The sequence below is a fragment of the Pelobates fuscus genome, chromosome 9 (genome assembly GCF_036172605.1).
Source record: "Pelobates fuscus isolate aPelFus1 chromosome 9, aPelFus1.pri, whole genome shotgun sequence".
In the NCBI taxonomy this organism is placed as follows: Eukaryota; Metazoa; Chordata; class Amphibia; order Anura; family Pelobatidae; genus Pelobates; species Pelobates fuscus.
The window spans coordinates 141,902,207-141,916,820 of record NC_086325.1 but is presented as its reverse complement, the minus strand read 5'-3'; the positions used below and the strand labels follow the sequence as shown (position 1 = coordinate 141,916,820).

General features: G+C 40.0%; 2 protein-coding genes across 2 annotated transcripts in view; one reads left to right on the top strand and one right to left on the bottom strand.

The window, feature by feature from the left end:
- The window catches only part of PKN3 (protein kinase N3), a 46,756-nt gene extending 40,873 nt beyond the window's left edge, over nt 1-5,883 (bottom strand). Inside the window, exon 1 of the mRNA XM_063432615.1 lies at nt 5,751-5,883. Within this exon, the coding sequence (XP_063288685.1) occupies nt 5,751-5,774 (24 nt within the window). The 5' untranslated portion in view covers nt 5,775-5,883. The remainder of the gene's footprint in view (nt 1-5,750) is intronic.
- The window catches only part of ZER1 (zyg-11 related cell cycle regulator), a 491,045-nt gene that overhangs the window by 114,350 nt on the left and 362,081 nt on the right, over nt 1-14,614 (top strand). The gene's annotated exons all lie outside the window — the stretch shown is intronic.

Below are 14,614 nucleotides of genomic sequence, written 5' to 3'. Positions count from 1 at the left end.
TTCTAGGGATGCCCAAGAGTTGCCAGGTATGGCCTGGAAGTAACAATTTTGGGGCAATAAACAGTTAGATGCTCGGGAGCCAATACGACCAGCGTCTGCTCGGCTTAGCGGTCAGGCACTGCTTTTTATTTTTACATTCACATGTACAACTGTTCTGATCGACAAATGTGGCATTTGCTTATTTTACTTGTAACGTACCAACTGCAAAAATAAATAATTAAATAAAACAAAAACCCCGAAACTGTACAGCGCTGCTTAATATGTTGGCACTTAAATAATAGCGTGCTGCAAACTATAAATGCATCTCCCGCTGGCACTACACACCTATGAAAATCCACAACACTATTACTGAACATTGTTGGAGGTGCCGACACAAAAAAGCTCACCACTCACATCTGGTGGCAATGTCCAACTATAGCTAAATTCTGGGCCAGAATACATACTCTTACTCAAACAACTCTTGGCACGACAATCCCCCTTGTGCCTGAACATTTGATCCTTTCACTCCCCCCACAAGGTCTAGTAGGGAAAGCATCTGCCCTCTTTCAACACCTTGTCACGGCCGCAACACGACTAATACCCAAATACTGGAAACAATCACAAACACCCTCAATCAGGGAATGGATACAGAGAGTGGAGGAGGTTAAACAGATTGAAGAATTATCTTACGCTAAATCTAAAAACTTTAGTAAATTCTCACAAATATGGGGACCATGGAACAACTTCGTACAGTCCGATCTCGAGCGAAATTCAAAGACTTAGGACAACACTTACACCCCAATCCTGCTCAACCTAAACATTGAACGTAAGACCCTAAGGGGTAATTCAAACCCGATCTGACCATGCAAGTAGGCCTCAAGTTCAAGCCAAAAACCACTGACTTCAAACTTCTGAACTCCTGACAGAAACGGACTTTATATCTTACGTAAAAAAGACTAACCTACCACTCTGAGTAACAATTACTTAGCACCACTCGAACATTATGGATTATGGAAGTTGATATAAGGTTGACTATGAAACGGTGTCACCATAAGATTTTATTGTCCACCATTTTTACTTTTACTAAGGATAACATTATTGTACTCTGTAAAGTAACCTTGCACTTTTCATTGTTGATAAGAAACAACACTAATGTAAGCTACCATGTAACCTTGCACTTTTGACTATAATCAATGTTCAAAATGTTTCCTCATACATACTTATGGAAAAAATAAAATTTCTAAAAAATTAAATAACAGTGTGCTGCAGTCCCATTCACCTGTCTCTCCCGCCTGACTGGCTCAGCACTGAAATAGTGACGTGGAGAGAGTGGATAAGGGTGGGGGAGGTTAATACTAGAGCAGACTCTTTCTTAGAAATGCTGCATAGAACACGGAACGGAGTGAAAGTGAAGCAAAGCAGAATTTGCATGGTATGCCAGTACAGAAAGTGGTAAAGCTCTTATTAAATTGCCATAGGTGCATTTATACATAGTGACAGTTTTTGTGAACACAGTATCATGGTATTTATTTAAAAATATGTACATTTTGTAAATATAAGAAAATAGAATTTAGGCAGTCTTTGTCCAAGTCACAATCCAGCCAGGGAGCACATCACTGATCATGGCTCCGATATCACTCCCTATACCAGAGCAGCTGCAAGGATAATCATGGAGCAGTCATCAAAATCACACAGTCTCATCCAGAAGAAGGGGAAATACCAGGCTTCTTTGGTGCCCTTTAATCATTTCTTCCTTTTTCACGGTACCCTTTTTACCATTTTTATCTTTGCACATTATAACTTTTGCCCTATTCTTCTTTAGAACCTGTAGATATCCTAACCACCCCATCTGGTTTTGTTTCTCCATATACTTCTCACGCAGAGCACAAACACACATAACATCTCACAGAGGCCAAGACATACTTAGACCATCCAAGAATCTGATTAATTCTCATCTCCTATACATGGTACTCCCCCTTCATTTATATTACCTCGGCTCCCTTCCCTGTCCACCTGCAGGAGCCCCTTTTACCCACACAGTTTGCTTAGAGTCCCATTCTGCCTGTTAGCCCAAATAAAATATATTATGAGCAGTCATCCCAAGTACCCATTTTTTCCTGAAAGAGAGGGGGATTAACAATGACGATCTAGTGGACAGAGGATCGAATGAAAGCATCTACCAGAGAATCTCATCCTCGCAATGTGAAGCCTGTAATATGTTAGGCCATTGGACAGGACTTCATAATCCAGTGACCTCCATCCCTAAGTGCCAATGCGATACCACCACCACCACAGTCACTTGCAATAGCCGACGGGAAAAAGCCTCTTCTCACATTGTCACATGAATGTAGCAACGTTTGTCACTCACATTTCTCTGGCAAAGTGTGATACACAGTCACCAGATAATCACTGCAAATACAGTGTATGTGCTGTAGTTGCTGTGATAAAATGCAGGAGAAACCCTCATAGTAAAAGTTTACCTCCTTATCAATCCACACTGTATGCCAAGAATTGAATAGGGTGAGAAGAAGGAAAAATATATATATATTTTTTTTTTTTTTTAAATAAAAAGGTCAAACTTTGGGCTAGGAATACAAAAATGTATATGTAGTGCCCCCCTCCCCACAGCACAGAAAGGCTTAAAACCCCTCTTGTCAGCTAAATCCAGCGCCAGTGTCCCTCTGTGCTGGGTCTGGTTCCTCCTTTCATGACGTTGGGGGACCATGCACATGCGCAGTGATCGCAGTAGGGTAACCCCATAGGAAAGCATTGAATCAATGCTTTTCTATGGGGTTTTAGCTGATCCTGAATGTCCTCATGCAGAGTGAGACCAGGAAGCACCTCTAGTGCCTGTCTAGTAAAAAGTAGAAAGAATTAACCCTGCAATGTAATTATTGCACTCTCTCGATAACTGCAATAATTAGCATTGCAGGATTAAATGGACAGGGACACTGCACCCAGACCACTTCAATGAGCTGAATTGGTCTGGGTGCCTACAGTGTCCCTTTAAGCAGTTACATCACTTCCTCTGATTCTCTATTTATTCAGTGCGGACCAAGTACATAGAAATCAATAGTTTAATTTGTCTGCTCACTTGTAAAAGCAAACAGGTTTATGTTCCTGCTGTGCTGTATGATGGACACATTTTAATATTAACAGGGATTTGTCACAGACGACACGCTCTCATAAACCAAACTCTTAGCACGCCTGGCTTGTTTATAAGCTGTAACGATGGGTGGTAACGGGGAATATGTATTATGATGCATACAAGCAAACCCTACTCTCTGATACACAAGCCCATTCATACGTTCATATCTTATTACAATAGCGACAGTTCAGTTTCAATGTTATCTAAAAACCTTTTCAAAACACAACATCCTCTCATAGTTACTAGAGTGACTTGAAAGAGTAGATAAACAAAAAAAAAAAAAGCACAAAAGACAGAAAAAGAGAAAAAAAAAATATTTGTCCTGGGATAGAAACTGTTTCACCCATCATTAACCCCTTAATGACAAGGGCTTTTCCCCCAGTACAGACTAGAAAAATATATACTACTCATTAATAGGTAAAGGCAACTGTTGAAACCTTTAGTGGGTTTTTGTTTGTTTGTTTTTTTTGGGGGGGAGGAAGAAAATGGGTGGGGGGGGGGGGGGTGAACAGGGGGGTTGCATACAAAAATATTAAACTGCCACTCCACCAAAAAATAAATAAAAAAGGAATAATTTAGGTGGTAATTAAATTGTTACAATATATAACTTGCTTTTTTTATAGCAATTTTGTAACATTCACTGGCAACGACTTTAGAAAATTATGAGCATATTTTATCTAGAGAATAAAACGTGTGTATATTATACGAATGGTTAAAATGAGATCCAATAGCGTTATGAACTAAAAAGTGAGACTTGTGAGAAATTTAAAGTGAATTTCAAACTGAACACCGAAATAGTCAAATTAGAAAAGTTCTCCAACTCAACTATGCTTCCTGTTGAGCTATTACACAAAAATACAACCCCACAAAATACTATAAACATGTACACAACAAAATCTGTTGTTTTCTGCTGTGTATAGATAAATTATGTGGCATTTTATTAGCAGTCATAGTTCAAAGGTCGCCAGATTTTGCCATTAAAAGTATTTCTGAACGCAACGGACCATACATGTACTTGCGCGCAATGGACATTAGTAGGATTATTCACAAAACTGAGAATTCAAAGTGAATTTCAAATTTAAGGTGAAAATAGCTGAACTTCAAAAAAATATTCTCTAAGTCAGTCGTCACTTTAAATGCTCACTTTAGTAAAGAGGCATGTGTTTGGTAACTGTAGGGGACATAACGAGGGACTTTTAAATTGCACAAATAAATAGCAGAACTGGGGAAATATAATATATTATATATATACACACACACACACACACACACACACACACACACACATACATACAGAGGACAGTTGTAATATATAAAGATAGACAGATAGGTGTAATATATAATATAGGTAAAACAGAGGACAGGTGTAATATATAAAGATATAATACAAACTGATGTTGTATAAAGAGACCCTGACCCATGCATGTATAGATATACAGTAGATAGAGCAGACAGGTGTCATAAGAACACATCCATACTCACAGTTACAGATATATACAGCAGACAGGTGTAATACATATGATATAGATATATACAGCAGACAGGTGTAATACATATGATATAGATATATACAGCAGACAGGTGTAATACATATGATATAGATATATACAGCAGACAGGTGTGATATAGAATGTAGGTATACAGCAGACAGGTGTAATATAGAATGTAGGTATACAGCAGACAGGTGTAATACATATGATATAGATATATACAGCAGACAGGTGTAATACATATGATATAGATATATACAGCAGACAGGTGTAATACATATAATATAGATATATACAGCAGACAGGTGTGATATAGAATGTAGGTATACAGCAGACAGGTGTAATATAGAATGTAGGTATACAGCAGACAGGTGTAATATAGAATGTAGGTATACAGCAGACAGGTGTAATATATAATATAGATACACAGCAGACAGGTGTAATATATAATATAGATACACAGCAGACAGGTGTAATATATAATATAGATAGATACACAGCAGACAGGTGTAATATAAAATGTAGGTATACAGCAGACAGGTGTAATATAGAATGTAGGTATACAGCAGACAGGTGTAATATAGAATGTAGGTATACAGCAGACAGGTGTGATATAGAATGTAGGTATACAGCAGACAGGTGTGATATAGAATGTAGGTATACAGCAGACAGGTGTGATATAGAATGTAGGTATACAGCAGACAGGTGTAATATAGAATGTAGGTATACAGCAGACAGGTGTGATATAGAATGTAGGTATACAGCAGACAGGTGTAATATAGAATGTAGGCATACAGCAGACAGGTGTAATATAGAATGTAGGTATACAGCAGACAGGTGTGATATAGAATGTAGGTATACAGCAGACAGGTGTGATATAGAATGTAGGTATACAGCAGACAGGTGTAATATAGAATGTAGGTATACAGCAGACAGGTGTGATATAGAATAAAGACACACAGCAGACAGGTGTAATATATGACACACAGCAGACAGGTGTAATATAATAACACTGATCACACACAGTCCCCCCTGCTGACACTAAGTTACTCTCTGTCTGTCTTTCTATATTGTCTGTCTGTAAGGGTTGCCCTGGCACACTGCACATGTCAGTCTGCCCGCTCTGTACTCACGTGTGGCTGCGGATCCCCCGCCATCTCCGTTACCGGACACCAGCCGCTCCCGCGAACTCTCTGCTCCCGGCTTCAATCTTCCCGGGGAATCCGCCCGGCGGCTGGACGGGGAACTGCAACCGCTACCGGCCGTGCAGCGCCACCTAGTGGAGAGGATCTCGAACCTCAGCTTCTTAACAGACACAGGGACGATGAAGCATGGCAGGAGAACTGGCGCCCTCTAGTGCCCATTCTCATTTATTCAATTCCTACTTTTTAAAGGGATCACTAATCTTGTAAAAAAAAAAAAAAAGTTACTTTTGAAGCTCCCTATGATCTCTATATTAACTTTCTAATGAGCCATATTATCACTATCACAAAGCTTTGCAAATAAAGTCAGTGGTCCCTGTAACCTGATTGCACAACTTCTTTCACAAACATATTTAGAAGACACAGTCCATCCTTTCAGTTAAAATGTCCCTCTTTTCTAGTAATCTAAGAGGGTGCACTCTGCAGGCCTGGCTGAGAGTAGTAGGAATAGGATGGAAAGTCCACAGCATCTTGAGTAAATGTGTACACCGTGCCCAGTACCAGATTAAAGGCCTCATGAACATTTGATGGGCTTAATTACATGAAGATGTTAAATGGTTACTCCAACCACACCGTGTTGGTTACCCCCGTAAAAGTAAAAAAAAAAAAATACCATACCACTATTCCCTTTATCTTGATCCTCCTCCCCTTAACAGGGACAAATAGCCTGCTAAAGAGACCTATAGTGGGAGTACCCCAAAATACCAACACTATAAACAACCATAGTCCAATATGCCTGATGTGGGATTATTAACCCCTTCAGGACCGGCCTGTTTTTGCGATGTTTGTACGTTAAGGACCAGAGCAGTTTTAACACTTTTGTGGTGTTTGTGTTTAGCTGTAATTTTCCGCTCTCTCATTTACGGTTCCCATACAAGTTATATATTGTTTTTTTCACGACAAGAAGGGCTTTCTTTACATACCAGTATTTATATTATGTCATATATTGTATTTAAAAAAAATAATGAAATATGGTGAAAAAAAAAAAAAAAACATGTTTTTGGACTTTTACTTGAAAAATCTTTTACTTATCTACAAAAGCTAATGAAAAAAACTGCTAAATAGATTCAAAATTTTGTCCCGAGTTTAAAAACACCCAGTGTTTACATGCTTTATTGCTTTTTTTTGCAAGTTATAGGCCTATAAATACAAGTAGGAAATTGCTGTTTCAATATATATATATTTTAAATGTATCAATAGTGACATTGTTACACCGTTATCTGTCATAAATCCCCGAAACACACCTAACATGTACATATTTTTTAAAGTAGACAACCCAGGGTATTTAAAATGGGGTATGTCCAGTCTTTTTTAGTAGCCACCTAGTCACAAACACTGGCCAAAGTTAGCATTTATATTTGTTTGTGTGTTAAAAATGCAAAAACCGCTAACTTTGGCCGGTGTTTGTGACTAAGTGGCTACTAAAAAAGGCTGAACATACCCCATTTGCAATACCTTGGGTTGTCTTCTTTTGTAAATGGTATGCCATCATGGGGCTAATTCTCATTCCTTGGCTACCATACGCTCTCAAAGGCAACCTAACCAATCTGACAAATTTCAATAAAAAAAAAAAAAGTAAAATCAAGCCTTATATTTGACCCTGTAACTTTCACAAACACTATAAAACCTCTACATGTGGGGTACTGTTATACTCAGGAGACTTCGCTGAACACAAATATTAGTGTATCAGAACAGTAAAATATATCACAGCAATAATATCCTCAGTGAAAGAGCTGTTTGTGTGTGAAAAATGCAAAAAACTTCACTTTCACTGACAATATCATTGCTGTGATATGTTTTACTGTTTTGAAACACTAATATTTGTGTTCAGCGAAGTCTCCCGAGTAAAACAGTACCCCCATGTACAGGATTTAGGGTGTCATAGAAAGTTACAGGGTTAAGCACAGTGCTAGCAAATTAAATTATCTGGACTTTTGGCCTGGGTTGGCAGGCAGGTCCCTCAAATTGCAATCATTAAAATTACTTAATTAGGTAAAAATATTACATAAATATGCACGTAGAATTTTAATATATATACATATTTATATATTTGACGTCTACGTGTATATTTATGAAATTATTAATGTAATTTTGTATGTGGACATATGTATATTTCGTATTATTTTTATTTATTTATTTATACATAGATATATATATCATTACATTCTAAGTGTATTTTGATATAAATATATATATATCAATATCAAAATACTGTTAGAATAAAATTGAATATATATATATAATTTTTTTTTAATTATTAAAAATTATTTTTATTTTTTGTTATTTATTTTTATTAACATATTATTTGTATTTTATAATAATATATATATACCATATATATAGTTATTATATATATTGTATATATTCGTGTGTAATTTAAATATAAGTGTATTTTTATATTAATATACGTATATATAAATATAAAAATACACTTAGTGTGACATTATATATATGATACATATACATATATTATATATAGATATAATACATGTATATATATCATATATATATACACATATTATAATTTTTTTTTACACTGATTTTTTTGTTTTACACTTTATTTAATGATTTTTCACTTGCAGGGAGACTGCCTGTCAGCACAGACAGTCCCCCTGCAGGCAGATACAAAGACCCCTATTGCGGTCATGTGATCGAGTGATCACATGGCCGTGGGGTCCTGATCTGCCGAGGGGGGACTGCCCGGGCAGACAGGCAGTCCCCCTGGACCGGGAGGAGAGCTGATCGCCGCCGTGGGACCGACGGCGATCAGGTAAGTTGCCCAAAACCGTTATGACGGTTCAGGACCGTCAGCGGTCCAAACGCACGTTTTACCGCTGACGGTCCTGAACCGTCAGCGGTCCTGAAGGGGTTAAAAATCTTTATTGTACTTGTATTGAATTATTGTACTAACTCCATTTTAACTTTATACTGTGACTTCTTCCTCCATTTTGTCCTCCTAACCTGACTTCTTCAATCCTCCATTTTGTCCTCATGACTTAACTTGTTCATTTTAAAACTACCTTACGTGACTGAACTTCTCAACCCAATTAGTATAGTAGACAAAGACTGTGTTTCCTGCAAGGACAAGCACCAGGAGGTGCTGGCTACTCCTTAAACCTCGCTGGCTACTTCTTAGAACTTGTAAGATAGTATAGTTTGAAGGCCACGAGAACACAGTAGTAATGAAATGTTCTATTCATAAGAGACCTTGCACCTGGACATGAAGCCTGATATCATTGACCGTGTAAAATGACGCTCAAGACCCCCTTATCCCCACCCGTGTCCAGAATAATCCCACCTCTGGTGGGTGGACACGGGACTAACCTCTTAATTTTTTGAACCAATAGGTAAGACACTAACACCGACACTTAACAATTAATCCAATTGATGATGTTTATTTGCTGATATTCTAATAATCAATGATGACGCAAAATGCCTCTTAAAAGGGCCTGCGCGCCCGCTTTTTCTTCACTTGCCAATAAACTTTCTCGAAGTTATTTTAACCTGAACCTTGTGTGTCAGACTTAATTACTTCAGCGTATATACGCAATTCAATTTTATTGATTTGGACAGGAACAGATAGACATTTAAACATTTTGGTTTACTTTTAAAAAGTACCATAACATGCCCAAAAGTATATAAGGCACAGATTAGTCCCTAAAATAATGGAAGAAAATTAACAGAAAAAAGTGTATTACAATATTAAATAAAATGGGACACTGAATAGAACACAATTAAAAAAAAAAAAAAGCAACATAGCTTGATGCTAAAGTGGGAGTTTAGAGAAAGACAACTTCCTCCCAAAGAAACCTATAGAATTGCTCCCGTAAAATAAGTTGGCAGTCTTCAAAAGGGGTAGCAGTCTTTCCCTGGAACCAGCCAAGATTGGCACGGCCCATTCAACTTCCCACTTCTTCTTTAGGAGCAAGTATCTTCCCTACTGAAGTCCAGGAGTGGGTAAGTGACCACAAACCCATACCTTAGCAGAGGCCACCAGGCTAGCTGACCAATGTATTGAAAGCCATTTGGCCAGCCCCAGGCCTCCATCTTCCACTCCTAGCATCACCGTCCTATTGATTTCAGCACTCCTGAGGAGCACCTTCTCCAGTCAAGTCCAAACCTCATTGTCAGAAAAAAAATTACAGTCAATATTATTTGGGCCATCAGATTGGGCACATTGCAGCTGTTACTGGTATCGACAAACCCTCCCCAAGCAGGTCCGTTGCCTTGACTGCTCCATGGATAAAGAAACCATCCCTTTCTCTGCTACCCAATCAGGATTAGTACAGGTCTACATTCAATAGTATGAATATCTCGGCAAAGCATATAGATCATGCATATGGAGTGCTCACTTTACAGCAGACCCATCACGAACTGCTTGATCCAAGGATAAATCTGACTGCCATTCTGGGGTCAAGAAGGACAGTGCTTTTCCGAGGAGACACCCATAGTTCCCTGTGTGATAGAACCTCGGACGGGCCCAGACAAAGCAAAAAGTCTGGTATGATAGGATGGCTAGATATTCCAAGTAGATCAGTGAGTGCATGCTTTGGTGCCTGTAACCTAGAAAAAACTCCAGGCTGCATGCTCTTTCTAACCTCCTAGCAGACACTTACAGAGACATCTCTCTTGATCACGTGAAAAACAACCCCCAGTTACATACCACAAATTTTGGGGATTAGGGAGGCTATGTGCTCCCCCCCCCCCCCTTCCTGGTAAAACTTCAATGGCTCAACATACTGTTGACACAATGGGTCATCGCACATTCTGAAGACCTGCTTATCGAGTTCCAGAGGCTGTACAACTCTATATGGAGGTCGAGTTTGCAGACATGTTTGGACTGGGTGTTATTCAGCCTTCCAAAAGTCAATGGGCATCCCTTGAAGTTAGAATGTCTAAAAAAGATGGGATGATCCATTTTTGTGTAGATTATCAGAGCCTTAATGACATAACCATCACGGATGCTTACCCTATGCCCCGTGTAGATGACCTCTTAGATTGTCTGGATCTCACTTTTTGACCATTCTGGGCTATGGTATGGGCTATTGGCAGATACTCTTATGCCTGAATGCCCCTCAAAAAATAAAATCTGTGTTTATCACCCCTTTTGACTTGTACCATTTTACTGTCATGCCTTTGAGATGAAGAATGCTCCAGTGACATTCCAGCAGCTGATGAATCACGTGCTTATGGAAGCAGACTATGTTTGCTCTTACCTTGATGACATAGCCATCTACATTTTCACCTGTAATGAACACCTGCATCATCTGGGTGATGTGCTAGACAGGATTCAGGCCGCTGGGTTAACCATTCGACGTGATAAATGTCAGGTACAAATGGCTGAGGTGCAGTACTTAGGACACTGGATAAGAAAATGGGCAACTACAATCAGAGCATGCAATTGTTAGCTGTTCAGTTCCCCAGACTAATAAACAGGTGCTTGCATTTCTCGGAACAGCTGGGTATTATAGAAAATGTTTCCCTTCTTACAGCTACCTGGACAAACTTCTAAATGACCTAACCAAGAAGGCAGTATCCTATTCTGTGACGTGGACACTTGGGTGCAACCAGGGCCGGATTAATATAGGGGCTGATGGAGCTGCAGCTCCAGGCCCAGGCCCATGGAATAGGCCCATTTAAAAAAGTTAAGTGGTAAACAATACTCTTAAGTTTACCACTTAACTGTTATTTTAATGGCACAGATGGTATTTGAGGTATTTGACCAGTGCCAGTATTGTAGTAATACCGGCAATACAAATGCAGGTATTTTTCTCAGTATAAACGGAAATTACTCTGCAATACCAGCACCGGCCAGTAGGGGTCACTGTGTGTGGGGACAGGCAGGGATAGGAAGTAACAGCATATCCCTCCCTGCCTCTCTCTACTACTGACTGATCCGTGGGGGAGCAGCTACACAGCACAGAGAGTCCAGACAGCAGCTCTACAGTTCAGGTAAGTGAGGGATGGTGGGAAAGGCAGCAGGGATACTGTGAGACCTGGGGACACTGGAAAACTAGGGGACACTGGGAGAAATTGGGACACAGAGACACAGTGTCCCCATGCCTCCCAGTGTCTCCTAGCCTCCCAGTGTCTCAGTGTCCCAGTGTCTTGGTGTCCCTAGTGTCTCAGTGTCCCCATGGCTCCCAGTTTCCCCTAGTCTCCCAGTGTCTGTGTCCCGATGTCTCCCAGTGTCCCTAGTGACTCAGTGTCTCCATGTCTCCCAGTGTCCCCAAGTGTCTCAGTGACATGGGGATGCAGTGAGACATGGGGACACTGGGAGAAATGGGAACACTGAGACACTAGGGGACTGGGTGACATGGGGACACTGACACTGTGATACATAGGGACACTGGGAGACAGGGAGACACTGGGAGCAATCCATCTATACAGCAGAATCCAACTGAGAGTAGTTTGTTGGTGATTTTACAGAATTTTCTCTTATGTCACTCCTTGTGATTTACATCATGTGATGCCACACATAACTAATTAATTATACAAATGTATAAGGCTGGTATTTTTTTTCCAAGAAAGGTGGCAACCCTAACTACTCTTCACATACTCTTGCTTAAAGGAACACTATAGGGTCAGGAATACAATCATGTATTTCTGACCTTATTATGTTAAAACCACCATTTAGCCCCCCTGGCCTCCTCTTGCCTCTCTAAATATAGTAAACTCTTACCTGTATTCAAGTCTGCAGCTGCTGGCTCTGTCCCTATCTGCCTCTGAACTGACTCTGTCTGCTGACATCATCAGAAGTGGTGGTCTGAGCAAATTACAATGCTTCCCCATAGGATTGGCTGAGACTATCAACTAGGCAGATCAGGGACAGAGCCAGCACAAGTCAAACATAGCCCTGGCCAATCAGCATCTTCTCATGAAGATACATTGATTCAATGCATCTCTATGAGGAAAGTTCAGTATCTGCATGCAGAGGGTGGAGACACTGAATGGCAGTGCTGCACAGTAGGCAGTACTGCCCCAGGAGGCACCTCTAGCAGCCATCTAAGGAGTGACCATCAGAGTTACTGTGTTTACTGCAAAAAGCCTGGAGGGAATGATTCTACTTACTAGAACAAATACAATAACCTGTAGTTGTTCTGGTGACTATAGTGTCCCTTTAAGTTTGGAAGGTTAAGAGGGGTGTATGGGAACAAAACCTGTGTGGACTGGCTGACAATAAAATTAGGTAATGCAGACTTTGGTCTCTCTAACACTGTGGCATGTCCCCTTTCTTCTACACTAACTACATACACCTTTTCTCTGTCCCAGACTATATACCAGGAACTTCTGCCTGCTAGTAAGAAGGTAAGGAGACAAGTGGACATGTGAGTGCTAGGAGACAGTCCTTAGAAAGCGTGGAGTAGGCGAATCATTTGATGCATTTATGTCAAGCTCAGGGTGCTGCCTGCATAGTATGCCCTTAGTTGGACAGCCTGCATGATTGGCAGGCAGCCTGACATGCATTCATGCAAGGCTGGCCTTCCAATTCTTTGGACAAACATGCCCCCTTTTTGGGCATGTTCACCCCTTTTGGCAGGTCTGGTCACGTGATTCGCACCAGTGGCCTACCCTTTTACCCCACCCATTGACTTCCTGCTTCACTGGACACTGCTGTTAAGGGTTATGGATTTGCTTGAAAGATGAAAGCATAAATTAGAGAGAGATCAGCACAGAGTATGTGTTTTCGTATAGCTGCATCCTTTGAGTTTCCCTCCAACACCATCTCCATCATATACATGATGCTTGGGAGGTATGATTGTTTTAGTGTTTTTGGTCAAGAAGATTCTGTAATAAGGCCCATTATAATTGTCAGCACCAGGCCCACTGGGCTCTTAATCTGGCCCTGGGTGCAACCAGGCATTCAAAACCCTTAAGAAGGCTTTGGACAAAAAAAAAAACCATACTGGCTGCTCTAAACTACAATCGAAGATTTCTTTTACAGACAGATGCTTCCAGTAGCTTACCTGAGCCGCAATCTACTGGCTGGAGCTTACCTGAGCCGCAATCGACTACGAGGCTGGATAAACAAGCATAGAAAAAGAATGCCTAGCTCTTGTATGGGCCCTCAAAAACTTTCACCCCTATCTTTATAGACGAGATTTCACAGTTGTCACAGATCACAACCCCCAATGCTGGCTCAGCCAGGTCTCCAGGGACAATGGTCGTCTATTACAGTGGAGGCTATGCTTGCAGCCTTATCATTTAATGTGCAACACAGACTGGGTCATGCTCATGGAAACATTGATGACCTCTTAAGACAAGAGGACTGTTAGAAATGTTATACATTAGGACAGAATTGTTGCATCTAGTCAAAACCACCCCAATCTGCCCTCTCCTTGATCAGTGACAACGTGGACTCCACTTATTGTTATGGTTATGTTGTTATGATAAACCTTACAGTTATTCTTTTATTATTATGTTAAGCATAGTCTCCGAGAGAGAGGGAGACTTGTGTTCTTTGGCAGGTGTGTTGGCTGCTTGCATGAGTAGAACATGCGCATGTGCCCGGGTTATAATTGTCTCTCTGTAGTTGCTGTGCTGGGTCTCTCAGTTTGTCAGCTGACTGATAATATCAAAATTAATCAGAAATGTTATAGTACAAAAACAATGGTCTAGGCTTTATTATCGTGAAGATGACATATAATATCTGGTAGCTGTGACTGTATGTAATCTCAGGAGGGGCAGTGGAAAATTATGTAATTGCCAAATGGTGTGTGTATATAAAATGTGTGTGATATCTATATATACATATATATATATATATATATATATATATATATATATATATATAT